Below are 24,630 nucleotides of genomic sequence, written 5' to 3' on the forward strand. Positions count from 1 at the left end.
TGTCTTTTTGAAAAACAAAAAGAACAGATTAAAAACATTTATTCAGAACATTCAGAATACTTTCTGTACTGCTCTCAAAATATGTGTATTTAATACTGAACAGTTAAAAAAACACACATTGGCACAATAACCTCATTGAAAAGTCATCACAATGAAAATTTATTTAAACTTATAAAGTGCTAGGACTTTGAACTGCCATGTTTCAGTGTTTTTTTTTTAAATTCAAATACTGTAGCAGATTTCTGGGACTATTAAGCCACTTTGTTTCACTACATCAGTTTAAGAACCCAGACATTTCCTTTTAAAAATAAATTATTTTCCTCCAAAAGATTTATATATATATACCAAGACTTAAAGCGGAAAATCCCCTTACATTTAAATACTGTAGTTTTTGCTAGAAGAGTGTATAGTTATGATACAAGTCCATCCATTTACATGTAAGCATATTCTGAATCACTGCATATTGCATCGCCACGTTTAAGCAGAATAAAAAGCAACTGTACTCGAACATCACTTCTGAAATATTCAGTTTATATTTAACGTAGGACACACAGATCTGTACTCTGAATGTATATCAGCAATTTAAATAAAGTATATTACAACCATGCAGAAACAACCACTCTTCCAATTTAATGATGCTTTAGGAATTTCTCAACCATAGCTGCCATAAGCACAGTGCAACAGTCCATACTGGAGGTTTAATCAGAAGGCTTAATAACATCATGGGCTTTAAGCATGGAGACTGCATCTTTCACTGCATGGTAGATCACGTTCTTCACCTGCAAGGGAAAAAATAGTCGATTGGAGATGGTTATGACTGATTTCAGTTTTTTTCTCATTTGAGTTTTCCTTTATTTTCAAGCAAGCAACATAATTCTCTAAAGAAATTAAAAATCACATGAAGCACAACTGAACAAACTCACAAACTTGGTGTTAAGCTTTTTACATAGACCTTCTGAAGCTTTTCGTTGCCTCTGGAATACAGTAGTTAATGGGGTTTTACAGATGGCAGCCAAGGTCTGGAATGTGGAATGACTGTGCTGCATCCTCTGCTGTACATACTGTATTATATGTGCATAATATACATATTGAAGTATACAAAGTGGACAGAATTAATAGCAACTTATATAACCTGTAGTGTTTCTATTTATACTAACACTTCACTTAGCTTTTATTTTCTTCTTGTCATGCACCCAGGTCTGGAATCTAACCCAGGGCCCCAGAACTGTGAGGCAGTGATACTAACCACTGGGCCACCCTCAAAAAAGATTCTTTACAAAATAACGTTTATGGAAAATAACATGTCAATACACAAGTGGCTATAATAACCAGCAGGTAAAACAGTAAAGAGCAGTGGGTAAGGCTGTGGCGAGCGCAGAATTACCTGCAGTTTGTCTTCGTGGTTGGTGTGAGTGCTCGAGAGGTATCTGAATTCCTGAGTAAGGCGGAAGCAGTGCTTCACGTGTTCTGGCGAAACAAAGTCTTCTGCAACTTTGATGCAGCTGTAGAGGTTGTGCACCTTGGGGGAAGAAGCAGAAAGTTATTAAAAACAAGTGTGCCTGCCATTAAAATCCAGAGTGCAGTGCAGCGATGCGCTCACTCGTCTAGAGGTAGTGCCAGCCCGGCTCTTACTTGGTGCGGCGCCCCGGCAGGAATGAAGACGACATCCCCCAGGAATTGGACAATGGCCCAGCCCTGCACCCCATACTCCTGCAGCAGGCGGCGGCGCAGCACCCGGTCCAGGTACCAGCTCTGGTCGTGGATGGGGTCGTGGTCTGGCGGGTTCTCCTCTCCCTGCTCCTCGGCCACCTGGAGACACACCACCCGCCACTTCAAACCTCTGGACATCTTGGACTTGAAAGATCCAGTGACCTCGCTGGTTATCCCTGAAACGGTTTGGTGGTTTGGCCCCTTCACAGCTAAACCCTATCTTTACTTTTCTGGTGAAACGAGGCCTGGGACCAGGCTGGGAAAAACATGGTTTCAGGGCTCAGAAGTCACCACCGAAGTTTCATCACTGAGCTACAGCAAAAACACTTCGCAGATGACGATATACTTTACTACTGGACATTTCATGACACCCGCAATAATCTGCAGTTACATGTTTCTATCGCTGGTGTTTAGTTACTCAGCCATGAAAATTGAACCAACTGCATGCAATACAACTCGATCTGTGAACATACAGTCATGCCAGACTTCAATCATGAAAGTTTTTCACGCCAACCAAAATCAAATCCCATGATAAACCAGCCTTTTACCTTTAAAAGCAGCTGCCGAATCTTATCCGTATCCTTGGCTGCATAAATGTGCCACAGAGCTCCGGGCTTTTCCCCCAGTTCAACCATCCGTTTTATGGTCAGTGCATCTACGTCTCCATCCTCTATCGTCTGCAGCACAGCTGGGTGGGGAAGATCATTGAAATGCTATTTAAAAAAAAATCGCTAAAATGCGGCTATTTACTTAAATTCACAATGTAATGTAGGAATGAATATAAATAAAACTTAATTTACAAGTCTGGATTTAAATTCATATAATAGATTCTCCATTACGTTTGTGCCGCTTTACGAAAACTAGTTCCTGCTATTCAATGGCTGAGGAAAACAAGTGAATAGCTGCAGGATGGAACAGGAAGCTAAAGGGCACATTTCCGGGTGCATGTAGCCCTTTGGACTGCTATAAAACATTCTTCTTCCAGCTTCGACCAACATCAACTATTCAGGCTCTGATACACATAGCAAGCCAGTTCATTTTGAAGGTACAAAAACAGGTGAGTGGGTGACAGAAGAGGCTCCAGCAGACTTGGAAAGATCATGGATTGAGTAGACAAGTACAAAGTGACCCAAACATACTACACACATCACGTGGGTAATTCTGCACTGCTGAAGGCTATGAATGAGAAGTATCTGGGGGTTTATACAGATTGTTCTAGGTTGTTTAGGTCAGGAATATCATGCTCACCCTTTTGTCACCATTCCACTAAAATGATATTGTAGCCTTGGAAAGAGTTCAAATAAGAGCTTCAAGAATGGTTCCTGATTTTCAGGGGATTGCCTTTCAAAGACAGGGTAAGGGAAATAAATCTACTAAAACCAGAACTGAGGAGAAGGAAAGGAAATGCGATACAAGTGGTATAGTTTGGGACAGCTTCTGGCTCAGTACGGAAACAAGGATACATTGAAGCTAAAATGAAATTTAAGATGTTGAACAGGAAACATCTTTATGCCAAGTGGATGAAATCACCAAACAATCAAAAAAGGCTCTTCACTCGGAAAATTCTAGAAAAGACTCAGTGTCGCTGTCAGTGCTTCTACCTTGTTCGTGCTCTTTTTCTCCCTCAGGGATCCCCACATACACCATGACATTGGCAGCATCAGACACGTCCAGATGGAGGTTGGTGGTGCCATACTTGCGGTCTTCATCCGTTATAAGACCTGAAAAGCAAGAACGTCATTTTTTCTGTAAGTTATGTTGTGAAATTCTATCCAGTTCAGAAGGAAGGGGATATTTTAAAGCTTCAGAACTCACCATAGGCGTTGTACATCTTCGGACCCAGATCAGGCCGGACGAAGAACTCTGGGAGCCTGGACGCCAGGTTCAACTTGCCATCTCGCCTGGTGTATTCTGGGAGAGGAATGTTGTTCATGAGGTCGTCAAACCTGAAGGACAAAGAGAGCTTGGCTTCACTCGAGAGTGCAAAACAAAAACTTTAAAAACAAAAGTATCTCAGAAACGAGAGCTTTCAGTGTTAGCGGACTGTGAGAAAAACACTCCCTTGTTTGATAGCACAGAGTGGAGGATCTGCACATAAAAAAACCTTCTAGGGGAATTAAGCAGAGGATGGACCAACACTGATGTAAATACGATCTTCCCACCTGAATCTGGTCTGCCTCTTACACGCCTGCCCCCTTCGCGGTCTTTAGTGAATAGAAGTAACTCGACTCAGTCAATCCCAATTGGATGGACTTGCTCTACCAACTTCCTTGCCTCACTGGATGGCAGACACAGCAATGACCAAGGCTCCTACTCGTAAAGACCCTTCTCCTGTTCTTGCTAAACTTTTACTCAGTGCTTGTCTACCCTTGAGATCTTTCTTAAATCTGAATGAACCATATAAGGAAAGTTTCAAGTTATATAGATGAACTGCCTTCCAAACAGTGAAGCCAGTATGCTTTTTCGGGGACAATTTCTTTTCTCTCCACTTCAAGAGGGTCTCTACACCACCCTCTGGTGGCCTAACCCAATTTTGACACTCCAGATCTGGCAGCTGGGTTACACTTTCCTTAGGTTAATTAAAAGTATTAAAAATGATAAAATACAAATACCTTAAATAACCCTAGATAAACACTTTTGAGACCCTTGTCCCAGCCACTTGGCTAGTTTTCAGGTGAACTAATAATTTGCCTTAAACCTGTACTGACAGGTCCTGCCTTACACAACAGTAAAATGAGTGCTATACTGTATAGTAATGTATGACATTAAATAAATTCTTGTAACGTAAAACAGCATGGATGGACTGAATGTCTACCTCTCCTTCACAACCTTTCTAATTGATAAATCTAGTCCTGCTAATGTCACCTGACATGTTTAATTCAGGAACAATGTGTAATAAAAATGTAACATTATACCAGAAACCTAGACCTAGTTTATGATTAACAGCCATCCATCTTCACTTTGTTCAAAAACAAACACTGAGGCTTTACCATTTTTAAAAGGGTGTAAAATGAAATGAAAAATAGCCCTGAATTCCCCAGTCTCCTGCTTACAATGGGGCACAAAAACCAATATGAGATAGAAATTCCTACAGGAAAAGTTGACGAAAATAATATAAGTGATCTATTGCATGTCTTGATTTCTGTTGCGACGGCAGTATTAGCACATGCAGTCTGCAGATCGTTCTGCGCTCTGTGCTGAATGAAGCGTAAAGAAAAGCCTGCTCACCGAGACGGCATCATGTCCCTGAAGTCCTCCCCGGGGGGCCAGTCCTTCAGTTTCAGCACCATGGGCTCCCCTTCCTCATTCTTCAGGCGCCCTGCAAGACCCCCGAAACCCCACACCGGTCACCCACACGAGCCACCCACAGCAAAGCATTGCACATTACGCCTGCAGAGCAGGGGCTCATTGGGAAAGGAGGAGTGTAGACGGTTTTCAGTCCGGAGATGAGGCGCTACACTTACAAACACCTTCAATGTTATTTTCTGATGCTGATCTAACAATACCACCAATAAAACAGCACATTTTCATAGAATAAAATTCTCTCGGGGGTGGGGGGCGGGGGGTGAAGAAACAAGGTCTCCTGTATAGCTTTTGTGTGCAGGATGAGCCCTGTAGTCTGGCTATATAGCCACACAACAGTGTAAGATAAGATCACTTTATGAGCCATATACAATTTCCTGCATTAGGAATCAGTCTTTTCGCATACCCCAACTTCCTCTCTATGACACACAGACAGGGAGAGAAGCTTGGGGTCAGAGTGCAGGGTCTGCCATTTATACGGTGCCCCTGGAGCAGTTTGGGTTAAGGGCCTTGCTCAGGGGCTCAACGGAGTAGGATTCCTCTGCTGGCCACGGGATTTGAACTGACAATCTTCCAGCCACAAGCGCAGATCTTTAGCCACAGCGCTACTGCTCCGCACTATAGTATCCCCTGTGACTTCATTGCTCCAGCTGATGCTTACTCTGCTGCAGGTTCTGAGGGGCTCAGACTGCAAGAAACACTTCCAAAGAGAGCAAGCATGATGCCCACTCGTCCTGTGCTGGAATGCGGGTTGCACCAGCAAGCCAAACTGATTGAATTTTGGAAATCCCAAAGTAGGTTAGTAAAAACAAAAACCAATGGGGTATTCCAAACTTAAAATATGTACTGACAGATCAACAGTTGAGCTGTAGGTCAAGTTCTATTTTTTGTATTGCAACATCTCATAGCTCAAGACAATCTGTATTTTCTGAATCACTGAAAGTGAAGGTTCTACATATAAAGAATGGCTGCCAATAACGATTTTAAAAGCTGAATGCCAGGAACGTACGTGATATGTTCTCAAAGCCGTCCCAGAAGTCGCCCACCGTGGTGGAAGACAGGATGGCGTTCGTGCGGCAGTTGACCAAGTCTGCTTCCTGATCCCCAAACTCCTCACTGAACGTCTCGGGCCTCCACAGCTCTGAGTTCAGCACTGAGTGCATCCCTGACACTATCACAGGCTGAGCCGCAAGAGAGACAAAGACCAGAATGGGTAAGACAACGGTTTCTTCCAATTTAAGGTCACAGGGGGGCCGGAGCCTATCCCAACAAGCAAAGAGCACAAGGCAGGGTACACCCTGGACAGGACGCCTGTCAACTGTAGAGCAGACACAAAAACACACACACTCACAACAGGGACAGTTTTCTCAGAAGGCAAATTCCCTACCAGCATGTCTTTGGATTGTGGGAGGAAAAGCATGTGAACACAAGAAGAACATACAAACTCCATACACAGATAGCACCCCTCGTCCAGAACTGAACCCTGGGCCACAGCGGTATGAGGCAGCAATGCTGACCACTGCCCTGCCATGACTCCTTTAATAACATCCTCACTTTGCAAAAGTGGGATGATAAGTCTTTCAGCTCAACCTTTGTTGCGTGGTACATGTTGAATTAACCAAAGAATTTGAGCACCAAAAATGGATTTGTACGTTGATTCTCTTCACATTTTGTGAGTTGTGTAACAAAAAACAGGGTCGAAAGTTTTGCAATGAAAACTAACTGGGATATTCAAAATAGAAACCACCCCAAACAAAATCCCCAAAAAAGAAAACATCAGCCCACCTGTCCCTGTTTCCAGCACTCCCTGAAAATGTTCCAGTTGTTCCTGTGCGTGGGGTCCTGCAGGCAGAGCAGGCGGCCATCACAGAGCCAGCAGTGAGGCACGTCTGTGCTCACCACACTGGGGTTCAGCACGGACCTCGGCTTACACACCGCGTCTCTGGGATCGGTCCGTCTGGACGGAGACTCGCCTGGGACTTTGCTTTGCACGATTGAGGCAAAGATGTCGTCAAGGATTTTTGGTGTGCTTTTCGTTCCTGTCTCGTTCTGGAAAAAAATTGAAACCCGTTAGTAGGACATATAACAAACAATACCAAAACTGTTAAAACAAAGTTCTCCGTGCGGGGCTTCCGCCTCAACTTTAAAATGGATTTATTGTTCTAACAAGTCATTTGATCCATTAATGAAACGTTGAAATATAGAAGACTGCTTCCTATGTTTTGAAAAAAAACTCAAACCATCTTTGATTCTGTTTGGTGCGTAATCGTGCCAAGAGTGTCTCCTTGAAATTTTAGGATTCGAACTGGACATTTGTCAGTGCCATTCTTCTCTTCCCTGCGCTTGGCTCCGGGCAGGTACCTGTTCTCCGTTGAGCAGGCTGCGGAGGCTCCCCGTGTTCTTGTTGGTCACCGATGTTAAAACCGAACCGTTGAATGTCTGCAGGCTGTGGGAAGGTTTGATGAACAGCGAGCTGAGCGGTGATGAGGAGTTGTGGCGTTTGGGCTCATTAGTTGAAGGAGTGATGAGATTACTCCCTGTGAGAGAATCAATGCAAATAAGTGTAGAACTGGCTTCCTCTAAATATCGGATATTTAGTCCTTTTCCTGGAACACCCTAGTGCCTGCTGGTTTTTGTTCCATCTGAGCCGCTTAATCACTTGTGTTAATTAGTTCCTGTAACGGATCTGTAGATTTTTTTCTGTACTCTGTTCTTGATTTCAAAAACATCCTGTAGTGTTTCCGACAACTTCGGTCTACAGTACTTTGCCTAGTCCATCCTCAATAATTAAGAATTTACTCACTTATTTTGGACTAAGCAGTTCTTAAAAGGCGATCAACTGAGGATGATGATATCAACACAAGTGGGAATGATGTTGTGTCAGACAACTACTTACTGCAGTGAATCAGTGTTTGCCCTTCTACTGAAGTCCTGCAGATTCTGCTTTTCAAGAACTGAAAGCAAATGCACCTAATGTCTCAAAAGGAAAACTGAAAGAAATTAGTATGTAATTAAGAACTTGGCTGGAGCAAAAACCTGCAGGCGCAGGAGTACTTCAAGTCCAGGACTGAAATACAGTGCTCCAGAGAACACAGACAAAAACTTGTGTGTTTGTGGCTTGTTCCGAGTTGAGTCTGCTCATCGTGTGACCTTTCCGAAACCTTACCCTTGTTCTCCTTATTCACACTGTGGCTGCTCAGTGCAGATAACCAGCTGAGGGGCGTGTGGTTGAGGGATGCTGGGGGTCTGCCCACCGGATCAGAAGTTGTCACAACAGCAGCACTGGTTGAAGTGGAAGGAACTGCATCTGTGGACTTGTTACGCAGTGAGGAGTCCAGCAAGGGATTTGCTAATAGGGCTATATTCTAAGGAGAAAATAATACAACTTTAATATAATATTTTTGTGAATTAGTTACATAAATCTGTTAAGCACCTGTCAAGTCTCATCTACTTGCGTTATGCTATTTGTCCACAATAATTATAACTTATTTTAAATCCCACCCGATCTTGCCGATTGGGGTGTTCCTGGCCTCACTCAGCTGTCCCAGACAGACAGCTGGTGGCATGGCCCATGCCGAATCACAGGGTACTGGTGACTGCCTTTACCACCTTAGCCACTTGGCATCCCCTACACAGTCCATTCTTAAGACCACTTCTAAATACTTCACATTGTGCTCCTTTCCTTAATTTTCCAGTATATCCAGTACCTGGGGCTTCCTTTCCTCTTTCAGCAGTGGCTTCGAAGTCGCTCTCGTGTGGCGGCTGGAACACGGACAGTTTGCCTTAATCCCCCATTTCCCTCTCACAGAATGAACTATGTCACAAAAATCATAGAGAGCTGCAAAAAAAAAAATCCAAATGAGTTGGCCTGACAGATGCAGGCTTACGTTACACCCAGTTGCATAAGAAATGTGTCTTTACAGCAATTACAAGACACATTTCTGATTCATGGTAAGGATTGTCAAAAAAAAAAAAATTAACAATATTTTTTTCTTACTTGTTCCAGGAATGATCTGTGTTGGCATCAAGTGGTCCAGTTCGTGTGGCTGTCCTCTCACACACTTCATCCAGGAGAACAGAGAACTTCTTCCCTCTGCTAGGAGGAACCAAAGTCACACATGATTTAGAAAGCAAAGGATGTATTGTTCCACTCGTGAGAATGCACAAAAAACATTTTTATCTCCCATGTAATGTAGATAATGTGCATGGGATGAAGAATAGCAATTTAAAAAAAGCTAACTTTAAGAAATTATTTAATACATTTTGGAAAGCACTGGGGGAAGGTCAGTTTTGTGAACCATGACATTGAAAACTATTATTTTACAAATTCAAGCAACAATTATCCAAAAATATCAGTAAAATGTTTTTAGGATCTCCCCCACAATTACTGATTGAAGACAAAGTAAACCCTCCACACATCTGTTTATACACCATCCACCTTCAGACAGCGTGTCCTGCTTATGCAAGAAATCCATGGTTCACAACAGTTCCTGCTAGGTTTTTCTGCTTCCCTAATAATTCTCAGGATTTATATAGCACATTTTAAAATTTAAAGTTCAAATTGTTGCCTATAAATAATCTGCTATTCAATCTGCTACATTTTAAAAATACATTGAAACGGACACTTCATGGACGTCAGAATTGGATCTAGAATAATTACTTTTTTTCTGAAACCTTGCTGAGCAGATTCTATGGCACTCAAGTACTGTTTTGCCGGAGAAAGACTTATCCTGATCTATGTCCTGTGCTCAAATCCGTAAACTCCTTTGTGTGTGAAGATGTATAGAAGTGGAATTTTACCACTGTTGCTCTTGTTCCTGAAGCAGTCCAGACAGACCCCAAAGCCACACTTAGGACAGACCCAGTGGATGTTAAACAGAGTGGTGTCACACACATCGCACATGTCCCGCACTCCACAGACCGCGCGCTTCCATACTATCGCCACTGGGAAAACAAACACATCAAATCACACATAAGGAAAACAGATAAACGATCAGTGAAATGAAGGCTCAGTTGAGCGAGTACTGGAACTAATAACATCAGTTTCATTTTTAACATCTGTCACGCACTAAGCTTTTCCACTATGTAAGCAATGTTACAGTTATGCCTTATTCAAGCTGCTACAAGGTAGAAGTCTAACACATCATGAAATCATAAGTCTTATAGTCCTGTTTAACTGTGGTTCACTTTCAACATCTCCTTTACTCCCACACTGCAGCTGACAATTGCCCTGTGCGTCTACGGAGCTGCATCTGCTCACACTATGTCACTTTACACTTACCATCCGGCTGTATGGAAGAGATGACCTCCTTCTCCTGCATGACCAGCTGGCAGAACTGATCCCCAATGTTGGCCAGGATGTATTTGGCAGTGTCCAGGTCCAGGCCCTTCACGCGGCTCCTGGCTGGCATCCAGAGGCTGAGGGCGTCGGGGCCATAGTTACTGGGGGTCAGGAAACCTCCCTCTCGCAGAAGACCATGTTTTGTGAACTGAAGCCTGCAGACACAGGGGAGATTGTGAACGTCATCAGTACCCAGCACACAGCGTGAACTCAAGACCACTTCTCCTTTCTTAGGAATACTCTAAATTATACTCTTGATTTCTGTGGCCTTAAACACAGACTAAATAGGAAAATTATATTTTGTCAAGTGAAAATTGACACTGAAATTCGGTTTGTATCAATTACGTCTTTAATGCAAGAAAAGTCTGTGAATTCAAGGAAAATGCTTTGTATGAGTTTATATAAAGAAGTTGTTATCAAAGACGTGTTCGTGCCAAAGCATTTTTATACAAAGATCCCTTAAAAAGAATACTATATACTGACATTACAACTTCAGGCTCAAATGCAATACTTCTAAAACTGGACTACAATGAAAGCCTGATAAAGTTGGGTTTTAAAACAATCTCAATATCTGGTGTTTCGCGTGACTTCTAGATTCACACTGGAGATGTTATTATTTGGCTAATGTGTTGATGCATATACACTGGAGTTCATGATATCTAAACATTAATACATTTGCTACTGCTACTTACAGTAGATGTATAGTAACAGCCTAATTATATCCTACATGATCATAACCCCGGCCCGTGTATCACAGGTTTACTATCTAATAACAAAACCATAATATCCAATAACCTTTCAAAGCCCAGAAACCCCGAAGTACTCAGTTTATGAAAGTAGTTTGCCTCAAGAAAGTAATACTCCATTATAAATTCTAGTACATCTGAACCACAATCCCAAAAAGACAAAGAAAAACACTGCCTTGGTAATACAAAACCAAACGTCTGTCACTACACCTGTAAATCAACTGATTTATCAAAATACCAAGAAGATTACACTTCTTGCCCTCAAAACATTGTGACAGATTTCCTGATGGTAGTATAACCACCTTGTAGCATGATCTTATTATATCTCAAAACCTTAGCAATGCATCTCAGCCGTGCTGAGATTTGAGACCTCTAAGGAAAACCATATTGCTGTTGTACATGGTGATGGTGCCCCAGTATGGCACACTCCTCCCCTTGGACCAAAATTCCCAAACCTATACCACAGTATGCTGGCCAGGGACACTGTGCTGTAGAGATGCACCCTGTCCACATCAGAGGGTCAATAGATTCCGCACTGGCAGCAATCTATAACAAAAAACACCTCAACTCTACTGCTCACCCCTGACAACAAGTCCCATTCAACTCCTGAACCCTGTGCCAGAACATCTCGCCTCACAGAAGAAATCAAAGCCTCTCTTTTCGGGATCCACTCCCGACCAGCGCCTGCGTCCCCGGCGGGTCCGGGAAGAGGGAAGGGGAGCGCTCACCTCCTGAAGAGGAAGAAGCGGCAGAAGACGGTGGTGTCCGACTGGCTGCTCCTGCGGCGGTAGCTGGCCAGCCGGCACTCCCGACACTTGTGGAGGTGCGGCGCGATGCTGTTGCAGGAGCCGTCCTGGAGGAAGGACTCGCCCGTGTGCTGCAGCCTCTCCACCGCGGCGGCATCGTTCAGAATGGAATTCGGTGGCAGCGCTGCCGGGAAAGACAGATCGCCCGTTCGATTAGGAGCGGCCACGCTGCACTGTCTACAGCCCAGTAATACCACGGTCCTGCTCACACTCACACTCATGTGTTTTTTCTCTTCTCACACTGCTTGTCTTTTGCGTCTCTCTCCTACTCTTGCTTTTCTAAAGCTGTATGTTATTTAACTTGCTGCTGGTGCTGCTGCCGTTCTGTGTTTAGGTTTTGGTGATTCCTTAATGTCTTTGTATTGGAGCATACAATACATGCAAATAAGCATTTCATCGCACTTGTGCATATGACAAACAAACTGAACCGGTGTTCAAGCATGCACTACACCAGCATGCCATCAGATTTGAAATGGGCAGGATGCACAGGTTTAGAAATGCTGCACAAGAAAAATACAAGTTTACATATTGGTTCTGTGGTGCAACCGAAGTGTCGTGTTGCATGTTGCGTGTACACAAGAGATGGAAGTCACACATTTAGACTGTCCTCATGAGCGTTTCAGACACAAAACTAAAAGCAGAGAAGAAAGAGCTCCATGTTTCACGATCATCAATTCCTGCCAGGAAAAGGCAACTGCACTTTTGAGGCAAATTCAAATTAAAAATCAAAATAAGCTTGCGTGAGATATTAGTAGTAAAGTTCTTGGGTTGGCGACGGGCGTGTAAGAGGAAGTGGGAAGTATTATACTACACTACAGGTATACAATACCTAGAAAACACAGCAGTCCTGCTGCACACACAATGTTTGAAATGGACTAACAACAAAAAGCTCATATTAGGGAAAGGGTGGGCATACAGAACATACCATTCGTATTAACCGGACTGCCGCTGGCGTGCAAGGACTTCAGGTCGTCCCTCGGGCTCGGTCCCTGGTCCGCATCAACCCTGTCCGGGCTCGTCCTTCCCGGTTCTGCTTTGGGAAGGCAGGGCTGAGCGGTGGGAGAGGACAGGCTCTGGAGGACCGCGGGGTGTCCAGCTGTTTTAGGACAATCGGCCGTGAGCAGGTTTCGGAGCTCCTGAAAGGGAGGGCTGCCCTTCACGGCAGAGGCAGAGCTGGATTTGGGGGCAAAAAAGGAGCTGAAGGCTTCTTCAAATGGATTATGGGCAACACTCTGCGTCATTCTGCTCTGTAGCAGGTTTCCATCGGTAGTTTCATTCCTGGAATGTCAAATTATAAGAGAAAGAACAGGAAGGGGCTGTAAATTTTATAAAAAAATTGAGGGTGGAAAAAAAATCAACTTCCTTTTTATATTTTTACTTTAACTCTGGAACAAACAACTTAACTACTTTTACTAAATAGCTCTACGGTGTCACATCCAGAAGAGATAAATACAGAATCTTAATATCTTTATATGTAGCGAATACATTCAATAGGTGAATTTAAAAAGCCTCAAAGGCAGCTACAATTGCAATTTAAAAATGACATGGTAGCAATTTCACAAATGATTGCTACCACAGAAGAAGCCATGTATATCCTGAAAACATCTAGAAGACAAACTCAGTATATCAATACTATGTCCAAAAGTGTCAAGCATGACATGTAATTCTATCACATAATATTTTTGAGGTTTCATGTTCTTATTTGCAAGAGTAGCTTCAGGTAACACTTGTCCCTGTATAAATGAAATGTGTATTGCAACGTGTGGTTTGAAATGTTTTGAAGAACAATGGATTACAAAAGGGGGCAGCACAATAGCACAGTGGTACAGCACTTAGCACTGCTGCCTCGCCACACTGGGGCCCTGGGTTCAATTCCAGACCTGGGAGGCTATCTGCGTAGAGTTTGTATGTTCCACCTGTGCTCATATGGGTCTCCTTGGGGAGCTTGGTTTTCCTCCCACAGTCCAGAGACATGCTCTAAAGTGAACTGGCTTCATGGAAAATCGGCCCTGATGTTAGCGTGTGTGTGTTTGTGCCTGCTCTGCGATGGACTGGCATCTTGGCCAGGATGTAACCCGCCACGGCCACTGCTTGCTGGGATAGGACTCCCTATTCAGACCCTATGAGGCCCTGTACTGGATAAAGCAGGATGGATTAAAAACAGAAAGGATGGACAAGCAGTCTTACCCCCACGGTGTCTGGGCCTGGAAACTGGGCGGGGAATCGGCAAAGCTCGGTCCAGGCTGTCTGCTCGCGGGGGAGGAGGCCGTGCTGCCCACCAGCACCTCCGAGGACAGCGAGGGGATGGACTGCACCGTCTGCAGCAAGAGCACACGCGCAGTGAGCCAGCCGCTGCGACAGGGCGAGCCAGGGAATAAGACACCTCCGCACCGAACAGCAATGAAACGCGGTCCGTTCTCACCAGCCCACCAATCGCTTCAGTCTGCTCCCTGGAGACGGTGCTCACACTGGCACACACGGCACCGCAACACACCTTGAGGCTGCAGGGCTCTGCATCCGTCTTGGCAGGGCCAGCAGCGCAGGGCTCCCTGGCAACGGGCCGGCGCTCTTCGCACGCCGAGTCCGGGTCAGCCGCGGCTTCTCCCCGTGCATCTGCCGGGTCAGGATTCGGAGGCGCGGGGGGCTCTTTGCGAGGTCCTGGCATTTCGCTGCCCGGAGAAGAATCGCAGCTCGATTTCCTCTTTTTAGCATCAAGGCCTTCTGCCTCCTCGTCGGGTTTCCTCTTCAGGTTTGTGGTTCCTGCGTGCAAAATAATCCCATCGTTACTGCGAGGGCAGAGGCGCAAACCTCCTTAGCACTACTAGTTTGCAAAACCCCCCGCAAACCACCCAATTCTCCAAAACAGTTATAAAGAACTCAAAATGTGTTCTTTGCCAAAAACAAATGAAGCACAAGACACTTCTAGAAGTTACAAATTTAGTTGCAATTCATTCCTTTTCCACTGCTTGTCTATCATGGTAGAACCCAGAACAGGCCTCAGACTCTTACGTTATTATTGTTCTCAAAGGTTTCCAGAAAGAGGGCAATTGTGTCCACGGGATTATATTTTTCTAACGTAAAAAGCCTCTTATTTCAACCCTTTCCAACATACAGATTTTAAGATCATGAAAACTCGTACCTGAGCTGTCCAACACATGAACCAGGAGCTCCATTTCCAGTAAAGCTGGGTCTACACACTCTATACTTCCTGACTGAAAACAGAAAAGACAGGCATGACATTAATTTATGGACAAAAAAAACCCGGTTAAAACGAAAAGAAAACATGCGAAACTATTAATCTGACCAAAAGAGCTAAAATGAAGAAATCGTTAAGATTTTTTCACACCTGAAAAATGTTCACTTGACTTATGATAGTGCTCTGCAATATGCAAATATTATGACATTATATTCTTTAAGGCAGGGACTTCTTTCTTGCAGATGGGGGGGAATGGTAAAACATTTGACTGGGAGTTCAGTTTCAGGGTCACCTGCTCGTGTTGAACCTGCAGGGTCTGCGTCTCCTGATTTTGCTGGACAACAGTAGCAACAGACCACAGGCAGGCTGAGTCCACGCAATACAGTTTCATCTTGGAACCAATCAGGCTTCTGTTGCCTGCAAACATGGAAAAATGTGGCAAATTAAAAAAAGACAACAGTTTCACAACATGCGCCCCAGTTTATTCCCATGTGAAAACCCTTCGATTACTCCTGCTGTAGTTCCAACTGCTACAGCGCCCTCCGAAACTATTGAGACCGCAAAGTCAAAACTTTACATTCAAGCAATTTTGTATATTTGACCATGGCATTAATATGGATGGATGGACAAATGTTTGCCTGTTATGCCTTCCGGCATGTAGGGGCAGCAACATCCTGTAGCTGTTTCTGTAACATTTTGTTTTTTGCAGGACAGGGTTGCTTGCCTTGTGCCCAACCTCCAACATGGAGGACCTGGCGCCCGACGAGGGACATGAACCCACTACCCTGAGATTATGAGTCTCGTGCTCTACCAACAGAGCTAGCCGGGACCACATTAATATGAATACCAAGTGTAAAATAAAATACATGTTAATTTTGGGTTAAATTCCATTCCAGATTTGATCATATTAAACAAAACATAGTTAACGTTGGACCCAGTGATTTCAAGGGACCAGAAGTATTGGGAAACTCGAGTAAATTTGAGAGTGTAAAAGTCATTATTTGGTTGCATATGCTTATTAATTCTACTGTAACACAGGATTGTAATGGGATTTTGAAATAAAAACGTGACAGCCTGACAGCCTGATAACAGAATAGAAATACGTTTTACTGAAGTGAGGTATCTAATGGCCTTCTAGTGATTATAATAGCACAGCCCTTAAACATGGTAACATTGGTACTACATTTGAAAGAATAAATAAATCCCCACACACTTCAAAATGCAAAAATAAACTGCGATATGAGATTTGGAAGTACGCTCCAAACACAGGAGATGCATTTCAGAAGTTTCGCAATGCAAAACCAGAAAACTATGCATGACCACAGTGCTTCCAGGTAAGAAACAAAGAGGATGTACAGTACCTCGTATCAGGAGCTGTACGGCTGCGTGCTTTTTAATCCAGGCTTTCACCCCCTTCTGAAGTTCTTGGAAGTCCCTCAGAGAAAACCCTAAGCAGCTTAATCTCTGGGAAGGGAAAAAATAACTGCTGCATTTCATCTGTCATTGAACACTTTAACAATTGAACTTATTATTAAGCATTCTTAATCATAAACTCAAGAAAAGCTGAAAAACAGTTAATAAGGCTAGCAAAGAAGCAGACAGCATTTGGACCATCATGTTTGACGTAATTTTGTGAACATCCATGATGCCAGTTTATCCACTACTGGTTGTACAAAAGGTTATGATGCCTAATCTACAGATAATATAGCCCTACTTAATTACCAATTTTGACTTTTTGGTCATGCTCTCTGTGCAAAAAATATTGATATATTCGTATATAAAAATTGAATTCTTGATCTCCTTCCTTCACTGGAACAACAGTTTCTGATGCTCAATATGGGAACGGTACAACACTGGCAGAGTTAGTAATGTGCAGTTTCTGCCCCAGCTATAGCTGTAAGCATACCTCAAGAGGCTGGACAGTTCCTACAGGAATGAAAGTTCTCTTGTTTATCAGGAGATACTCCACAGGAATAAGCACTAGTCCAATCATGTCCACTAGAGGCTTAAAAACCTGCAAAAAATAAAACACATCCGATATTAGCAGATAAACACTCCCTCCTCTTAATATACAGTATTTGTCTTTGTAAGGAGATATTTGAGTGAGAAATCTCTTACAAGATCAATTTTTAAATTAACTTAAATTACCAGGTTTAAAATCTGTCAGATTTTAAGTAATATTAACTTTAACTACATTGAATGGCTGAAAACAAACATTAAGTATAACAGAATAGTTTACTCTTCTTCCTACTAATGTAGTATTCACTTTCAGGAATGTAGCACACAGCAACTAACCACTGTCACCTACCAAGCAACACAGTTCAAATTTATTTGTGCAAAATATCCATCCATTTTCTGGCTGCTTTATCTAATTCGCAGGGGAGCCAGAGCCCACCGCAGAAAGCAACCAGCACAAGGCATGGTACATCCTAGACAGGACGCCAGTCCATCGCAGGGCAGGAACTAGGAATCCCCTTTTGAAAAAATAACTCACCCAATGGCCTAGTTGACAGAAGTTAAAACATTCAACGACTAAACGGGTAACAGAATGATCAAAACACATACACACAATTTTAGATGAAGAAGAACAATATTTTCTAAAACGGATCTCTATGAAAAAGTGGCTCCTTCATTTCAAGACTGACTGATTAAGAGAGGGATTAAGAGAGGGAAGCAGAAAGGAAGCCTGAAGCAGCTGACAGAGCTTTCCAAGCTTCTATTACAGTACGTCGGAACTCTACACAACATATCCATTCATCTACTTTCTAACCACTTTAACTAACTCAGGGTTGCAGGGAAGCCAAGCCCATCCCAGCCAGCAACAGGTGCAAAGCAGGATATATCTTGGACGGGACGCCAGTCCATCGCTCAGACACAAACACACGCACAAACCGTTACCAGGGCCAATTTTCCCTAACGAACTTACAGGTGTGTCTCCGGATAGTGGAAGGAAACCAGAGCACCTGGAGGTAACCCCACAAGAAGACAGGGAGAGCTCCATACTCCACTCAGCCTCCACAATTTAGCCAAGCTACAAATCGTCTGAAACTGCATCACTCAGACACAAACACACGCACAAACCGTTACCAGGGCCAATTTTCCCTAACGAACTTACAGGCGTGTCTCCGGATAGTGGAAGGAAACCAGAGCACCTGGAGGTAACCCCACAAGAAGACAGGGAGAGCTCCATACTCCACTCAGCCTCCACAATTTAGCCAAGCTACAAATCGTCTGAAACTGCATCGCTCAGACACAAACACACGCACAAACCATTACCAGGGCCAATTTTCCCTAACGAACTTACAGGCGTGTCTCCGGATAGTGGAAGGAAACCAGAGCACCTGGAGGTAACCCCACAAGAAGACAGGGAGAGCTCCATACTCCACTCAGCCTCCAAAATTTAGCCAAGCTACAAATCGTCTGAAACTGCACGAATTCACTTGCCTCCGCTGGGACTGTACCCACAGAAGAGAGTCGCTACAAGACCCTTTTTCTTGCGAACCGCAGGTCGCGAGCCCCAGGCAGCGGTGAACGGTGAACGTACCACAGCCGGCCACTGGACACTGGTGGTCTCGCCAGGAAGCTGCCGGCGATGCAGCCCCAGGGTGTGCTCCACCAGGAAGACCTTCATCAGGGGCTCGTACACCTTGATCCACCTCCGGTTCTCCGGCTGCTGCTCGTCGAACTCCACAAACACCTGCAGCGAGAATCCGCGAGAGATCAGGACACCTCCCCCTGGCCTTGTCACCTCGTCTCCTCCCCCTGCCCGCGTCTCAGCACCTTTCTGTCCAGCCTAGGTGCTGTCTGCTTCACAGGAGCTTGGCGCAGCTCATCGTCTCGTGCTTCGGGGCGAAGAGGAGAGTATGCGAGTTTCCTGAGCTCACACCAACCTACCTTTCAAATTCTGCCGTCCAGAGTGTTATGGTTTGGTGGGGGGTGCTTGTGATCAGAAGACATTTCAAAAAGATATTGATTGAATGGATGGGAAGGGTCAAGTAAATTCCCTAACCAATGCAAATGGAGAAAAACCTATGAAGTGCTTTGTTCAATGTATTGTTTTCCAATAAGGTACGCAAAAGGGATAGTTTGGGAGAAACCGAGTTAGGATTCTTGGTTGGCTTTCCTCGTCTCCCACATGAACAGCAGTTGAGAAGCTACAGGCAAGTTAAGAGGCCTGTCTTAGAACAGAAGAGCATGACTGCAAACAAAACTACCTGATTGCAACAAATTAGAACTGAGGTGCCGCATCTTTATGGGCTCAATACTTTGGACTTTGTGGGCTTGATCAAAAATGATCAAAAGAGCTTGCAAAATGCTGGCACTTAAGTGTGCATTTTTGTTTTTATTTGCAGCAGTACATACTGTAAAACGCTGCACCCTTCATCGGAAACAATGTTACCCTCAGATCCCATTAGGCAGTATCAAGATGCAAACAGCCCCCTCCCCTCCTCACACTGAAATCAGTTCTTACTTTACCGTTCTTCAAGATAAATTGGGTATTGTTCAGTAACATGGAAACGAATAAAAGATACATTTAATCAATAAACATTTTGACTTACAAAAAAAATGTTTGCGATTCAAAACCAGATTCTTTAACTGGGGTTAGTCCTAAATTACAATGAAGGCGACTACGGAGGTATTATATAAGAATGGAAGAAATCTGGACAAACAATTCAAGTTTCCAAGACACTCTAAGAGAAAAGAAAATTTATCGGTAATTAATTCCAAACTGTGAGTACAGAAGATAATATACCAAGGCGTTAAGCACCCCAATGGAAATTCAATACCAGTTTTCCATTAAAACTCAAGTTCCCAGAGACGTTAAAATTCAGTAAATTCGGTCAGTTCAGTAACGTTTGTCCAGAAGAAGCATTCAGTTCTCCATATGATGGACATTTCCGATGCTGTATCCCTGAACCACGACCTGGCAGAGAGGTATGGATCGCGTGTTTTTTTTATAGGAAGAAATGGCAATGTTATGGTTGAAGTGTACAAACATCGAGTTATCCCCGACTCTCCCAGTTACTACTTCACAGGTGAAAGATACGATTTCATCAGAGGAAACGAGATAAAAGCAGCTTTGGTAAATAAGTTCCCAAAGAATTTGTAACAAACGTCAACTAGACTTCACCTATAGGCACGGTAGGTCTAGATTTGTCCTTGTGAGAACATACAGTAAAAATGACACAGAACACAAACTAGCCTTTCTAACGGTTACTATCGATAACGCGTATGACCACGGGTTCATAAACAGTACTATTTTGGAATACCGAAACACAAAACGAAACTGCTAACAATTACTGTTACTAATTGATAATTATTTGTCGGGTGGAAGGAATATATTTTAATGTTCAAATTCTTGTGAGGATACGGAGATTATCACCGCGCGACCTGAAAAACGTCGCACAAAAGAGGTGTGAATTGAAGTTACTTCATCACTGGTTTTCTGTGCAAAACAAAACGTGTAAATCCCACGTTAACAGACTCACGAATTAGTTACGCCGACACGCTCCTTGTTCGGACGAAGTTGTACGTGCGCTTCTGTCTTCCTAACATGACAGCCTGCACCCACATCTCTGAAACTGTAGCTATCGCCATTCAGACGGAGAATAGGAACTGTGTTTCAAAGAACTGGGTCCGACATACCTTCAGGTTCTGGTCTGAAACATCCCTGTGCGACACGGCTCTGATTTTCCCGGATTTCCAATCCCATTTCGCGATCTCCTCGACTTTCAGGGGGAGCTCTCCGGTCACACAGAGAAACCCCCTTCCTACGAGGATCTGCCGGGCTTTGTTGCACATTTGTACCGGTTCCGACCCCCCAGCTCAAGAAATCCCACTCTGTCCGCCGAACGCGAAAAGCGCTTTATAAAAATCGCATTTCCACTTGAGTTCTTAAGCTGGTGACTGAAATTAAACGGGTAGCATTCGACGAAAGAAGTACACAATGGATAGGTCTCACTTGAATCAAACGGCTTGCAAATTCATAAGTACTTTCTCCCCGCTCCTCTCAAATTAACCAATTTCTTAATATTAGGATAAACTCAAATATATGATAAGAATGTAATATTTTTTCCCACACAAAAACAATCTAAACAGATTCTGATTATCGTAGCTATTTGACTTCAATTTTCATGCAAGCACTTCTCGCCAGCTGTCTGCTCTTTACAGGCACCACCCACACATCAATTAAACGTGTCCTTATTGGTTATCTTTTCCGTATGGGGGCGGGTCCCTTATGCCTGATCTGGAAGATTATTGGCTACTGTATTGGCAGAAGAAAAAAGACCTTCCACGCCCACTCAGGGCTCCCCGAGGAGCCGTAGACCATTATCACAAGCGGCTAAATCAATGCGCGATGTCGTGACAGACCATATAGGGCAAAAAGTGGAAAGACGTGCCTGTCGCAAAATCTGTAGCTGAAAGATAAAAGAAAACCGTGTTATCTACAATATCACTGCTTTTAATTTCCGTCATTCCACTACAGACACATCTGTGTTGCGCCAAACTGTTTAGACCCCCCAGCAAGCGGAAGAATCCATTGTTGTGGTGTGAGCGGTGAGCCGGTGAAGATACGTGCGTTTTGCAGCGTACTCCAGATAAGGCGAGGGAGGAAGGGCGCGGGGAGTGGCGAGGCGGGAGGGCACGCTGCAGAAGCATTGGGCTGGGACTGCTCACCCTCCCGTTTTTGATCGCCGGTCATCAATGAAAGAAGGCAGCATTTCCAGGGTTACGCGCCGAGCTCTTGCAATTTGCTGAAGGATGTTTAAAATGTTTGAAACTAGCAGTTAGAAAACTAACTGTATTTCAGAAAATGTGATTTAAACAACAGGTGAAGTTGTTAAAAGGACATTGTACATTTCCAGTGAAAGCTGTTTATTGAACCTGATCATTCTAAAGATTTTAAATAAAAAGGAGAAACAAAGAGGGAGAACTGTTAAGACTCATATCAAAAAGGATAATTTCTGCCTTAAATCCCATCAAACGTGCTCTTTGGAATCAGGAGCATCTCCAAAGCCATTCAAACAACGTAGTAGAAACCCTGCATGACCAGTGACCATAAATAAACCCTCTATTTAGGATTATTTAACAGTTCAAAATGCAAGGTGCTCTTTATGTATTAAAGCATTAAAATGCCTTTCTTAAGAGGACATATCAAATATAAAATATTTAGAATGCTTGTATTGCAAAAATGGCATGAAGGTGTTGGTAGGTTTCGGTTTTTGAGAATATTTAACTTTTGAAATGTAAGTATTGTAAAATATAATATGTAACACAATGTAATTGTGTTACAAAATGTTAGAACGCTTCTTTTGTTGGGAATAAGCAATTATTACCGTTTATTTGTTAAGAGGGTTAAATCTTTGTTACAGTCAAAATCTTTAGGTGATGCTAGCTATAACGCTGTTTTAGGTTATTTTGTTATGTTGCGATTGACGGACTAGAACAGCAGTTAATCTCACAGCAGCTTCCCGTGTGGGCACGGAGGAGTGGAAAATAGCAATTCCCCGTCGTGGAATACTGACCCCTGGCGGTGTTTGTGGTATACTAAAGAGAATAAATCATGAAATGAAGTTTCTACAAATTCCAGGCTTGGTATTATGCTCTCCCGAGTCCGTCGTCAGGATTATACGTGTGAAATAACTGAAGTTTACTGGCACTGTCATTTAGAGTCTAGCCTTAAAGGATCTGATTACAGATTATAGACTAAGGAAAACAGAGACTAAAGCAAGAGATATTAAGTCTAGATTTAAAGGTTGTGATCATCAGGACAATTAAATCACCTCATTATTAGAATAGAAAACTAAACCATTAAATAGAAAACAAAGAGGAGTAAATGCACTTGTCCCTAAGTAATGTTGACATCATTAGTAGAGTACCATAGTATGCCACCAGCTATATCACTCTGAAACTCACAAGTGGCAACCCACTGAAGTAGGTGTGAGCCTGGTCAGTACCTGGATGGGAGACCTCCTGGGAAAAATTAAGGTTGCTGCTGGAAGAGGTGTTAGTGTGGCTAGTGTGGTGTTAGTGTGGCTAGCACATGGACCAGAGGCTCACCCTCTGGTCCATGTGGGTACTAATGCCCCAGTATAGTGACGGGGACACTATACTGTAAAAAGGTGCCGTCCTTTGGATGAGACGTAAAACTGAGGTCCTGACTCTCTGTTGTCATTAAAAATCCCAGGGCGTTTCCTGAAAAGAGTAGGGGTGTAACTCTGGTGTCCTTACTCCTTACCCTTACCAATCATGGCCTCCTAATAATCCCCATCTATGAATTGGCTTCATTACTCTGCTCTCCTGATGTGTGGTGAGCGTTCTGGCGCACTATGGCTTCCGTTGCATCATCCAGGTGGGGCTGCACATTGGTGGTGGTGGAGGGGAGTCCCCATTACCTGTAAAGCGCTTTGAGTGGAGTGTCCAGAAAAGCAATTATTATTATTATTAGTAGGATCATGGCTTTTCTTAATTTCTGTCAATGACCTCTGGAATAGTACAGCTGTTCCACCTGTAGATTATATAGGAGGAAGAGGATTAACAAGCACTGTAGACACTGCATAGAAAATTCAAAAGGATTGGGGAAAACTCAAAACAGAGCAAACACCTGGCAGCCGCAGGCAGTAAAAAACAATAAAGTACAGATATAAAAATCAGAGGCACTGAGCTTCAAGAAGCTGTCAATGAAAAACACGAAGATATCTCTGCTGACACACCACTTTTGTGTATAAAAAAACCAAAGACTTTTCTGGATTGAAAACCAAGTGATATATTAAAATTTACAATGCACTAGTAAGAGCTCTGTTACAATGTTATGTACAATTTTGGTTACATGCATCTATTTTCCAACCAGTACAGGGTTCAGTATAGGGTTGTGGGAAAACTGGAGTCTTTCACAGCGAGCAATGAGTGCAAGGCAAGATACACCCTGAGTAGGATGCCTGTCCATCACAGGGTACACACAGACAAACACAGACATCAGAGCCAATTATCCTAGAAGGCATTTAAACTGCAAGTATCCTTCCTGTGGACTTCCTGTGGGAGGAATCTGGATCACTGGGAGGTGTGAACACAGGGAGTCATATAAACCCCACACAGATGGCACCCCAGGAACTGAACCCAGGGTGTCAGTGCTACAAGGCAACAATGTTAACTAGTGTGCCACCATTCCACCTGTTTTGGTTACAGTGTTGCAACAATGATTGCTATACTGGTACCGATGCAGCAAATGAAAAACCAGATACTTGGTTGTTCATTCCTATCCATTCCTGGACTTAAAGGAATGTCCTAACCTGACAGACCCCCCAAAAAACGAAATCTGTTTAATCCTGAAAAAAGAATTCTTCAAGACCTTGTATTCCAAATCCACAAAGGCACTGACAAACCAATCCACTGAATTTCTTCAGAAGTGTAAGAGGGACTCCAGAGATTAATATACTGAGAAAAGGAAGATCTTTTTCTACACATAGTATTGTGTGTGACTGAAACAAACTATCCCAGTCAAGGTGTAAACGGTAGAGGTACCTTTCC

At 43.4% G+C, this 24,630-nt stretch overlaps 1 protein-coding gene across 3 annotated transcripts; it reads right to left on the reverse strand.

The window, feature by feature from the left end:
* Positions 1-22: 22 nt before the first annotated feature.
* LOC148678032 (lysine-specific demethylase 3A-like) lies at positions 23-21,293 on the reverse strand. Of its 3 annotated transcripts, none has more exons than XM_088630816.1 (25): positions 20,749-21,293; positions 18,647-18,799; positions 17,009-17,116; positions 16,464-16,566; positions 15,395-15,519; positions 15,046-15,118; positions 14,401-14,666; positions 14,094-14,224; positions 12,832-13,079; positions 11,829-12,030; positions 10,295-10,509; positions 9,814-9,957; positions 9,011-9,109; positions 8,721-8,851; positions 8,180-8,378; positions 7,375-7,550; positions 6,799-7,062; positions 6,023-6,194; positions 4,939-5,029; positions 3,526-3,656; positions 3,312-3,431; positions 2,259-2,398; positions 1,633-1,809; positions 1,385-1,519; positions 23-779 (listed from the first exon to the last, which is right to left on the reverse strand). In XM_088630816.1, exons 1-25 carry the CDS (start codon positions 20,902-20,904, stop codon positions 699-701), a joined length of 3,840 nt encoding a protein of 1,279 aa, XP_088486942.1. In that variant the 5' UTR covers positions 20,905-21,293; the 3' UTR covers positions 23-698. The 3 variants fall into 3 exon arrangements, with proteins under 3 accessions (XP_088486942.1, XP_088486938.1, XP_088486934.1); XM_088630812.1 differs by having other exon boundaries at positions 9,011-9,106; positions 12,832-13,184; XM_088630808.1 differs by having other exon boundaries at positions 12,832-13,184.
* Between the last annotated feature and the right edge of the window lie 3,337 nt (positions 21,294-24,630).

The sequence above is a fragment of the Lepisosteus platostomus genome, chromosome 1 (genome assembly GCF_059453375.1).
Source record: "Lepisosteus platostomus isolate fLepPlt1 chromosome 1, fLepPlt1.hap1, whole genome shotgun sequence".
NCBI lineage: Eukaryota > Metazoa > Chordata > Actinopteri > Semionotiformes > Lepisosteidae > Lepisosteus > Lepisosteus platostomus.

Excerpts from the sequence above, each read along its gene's own strand:
- LOC148678032 (XM_088630808.1), bottom strand. The coding sequence starts at position 20,904 with ATGTGCAACAAAGCCCGGCAGATCCTCGTAGGAAGGGGGTTTCTCTGT. Across the intron at positions 15,119-15,394 it reads TGCAGGTTCAACACGAGCAG|TCAGGAAGTATAGAGTGTGT; the intron begins GTGACCCTGAAA and ends TTCTGTTTTCAG. Across the intron at positions 2,399-3,311 it reads AGAAAAAGAGCACGAACAAG|CTGTGCTGCAGACGATAGAG; the intron begins GTAGAAGCACTG and ends TTCCCCACCCAG.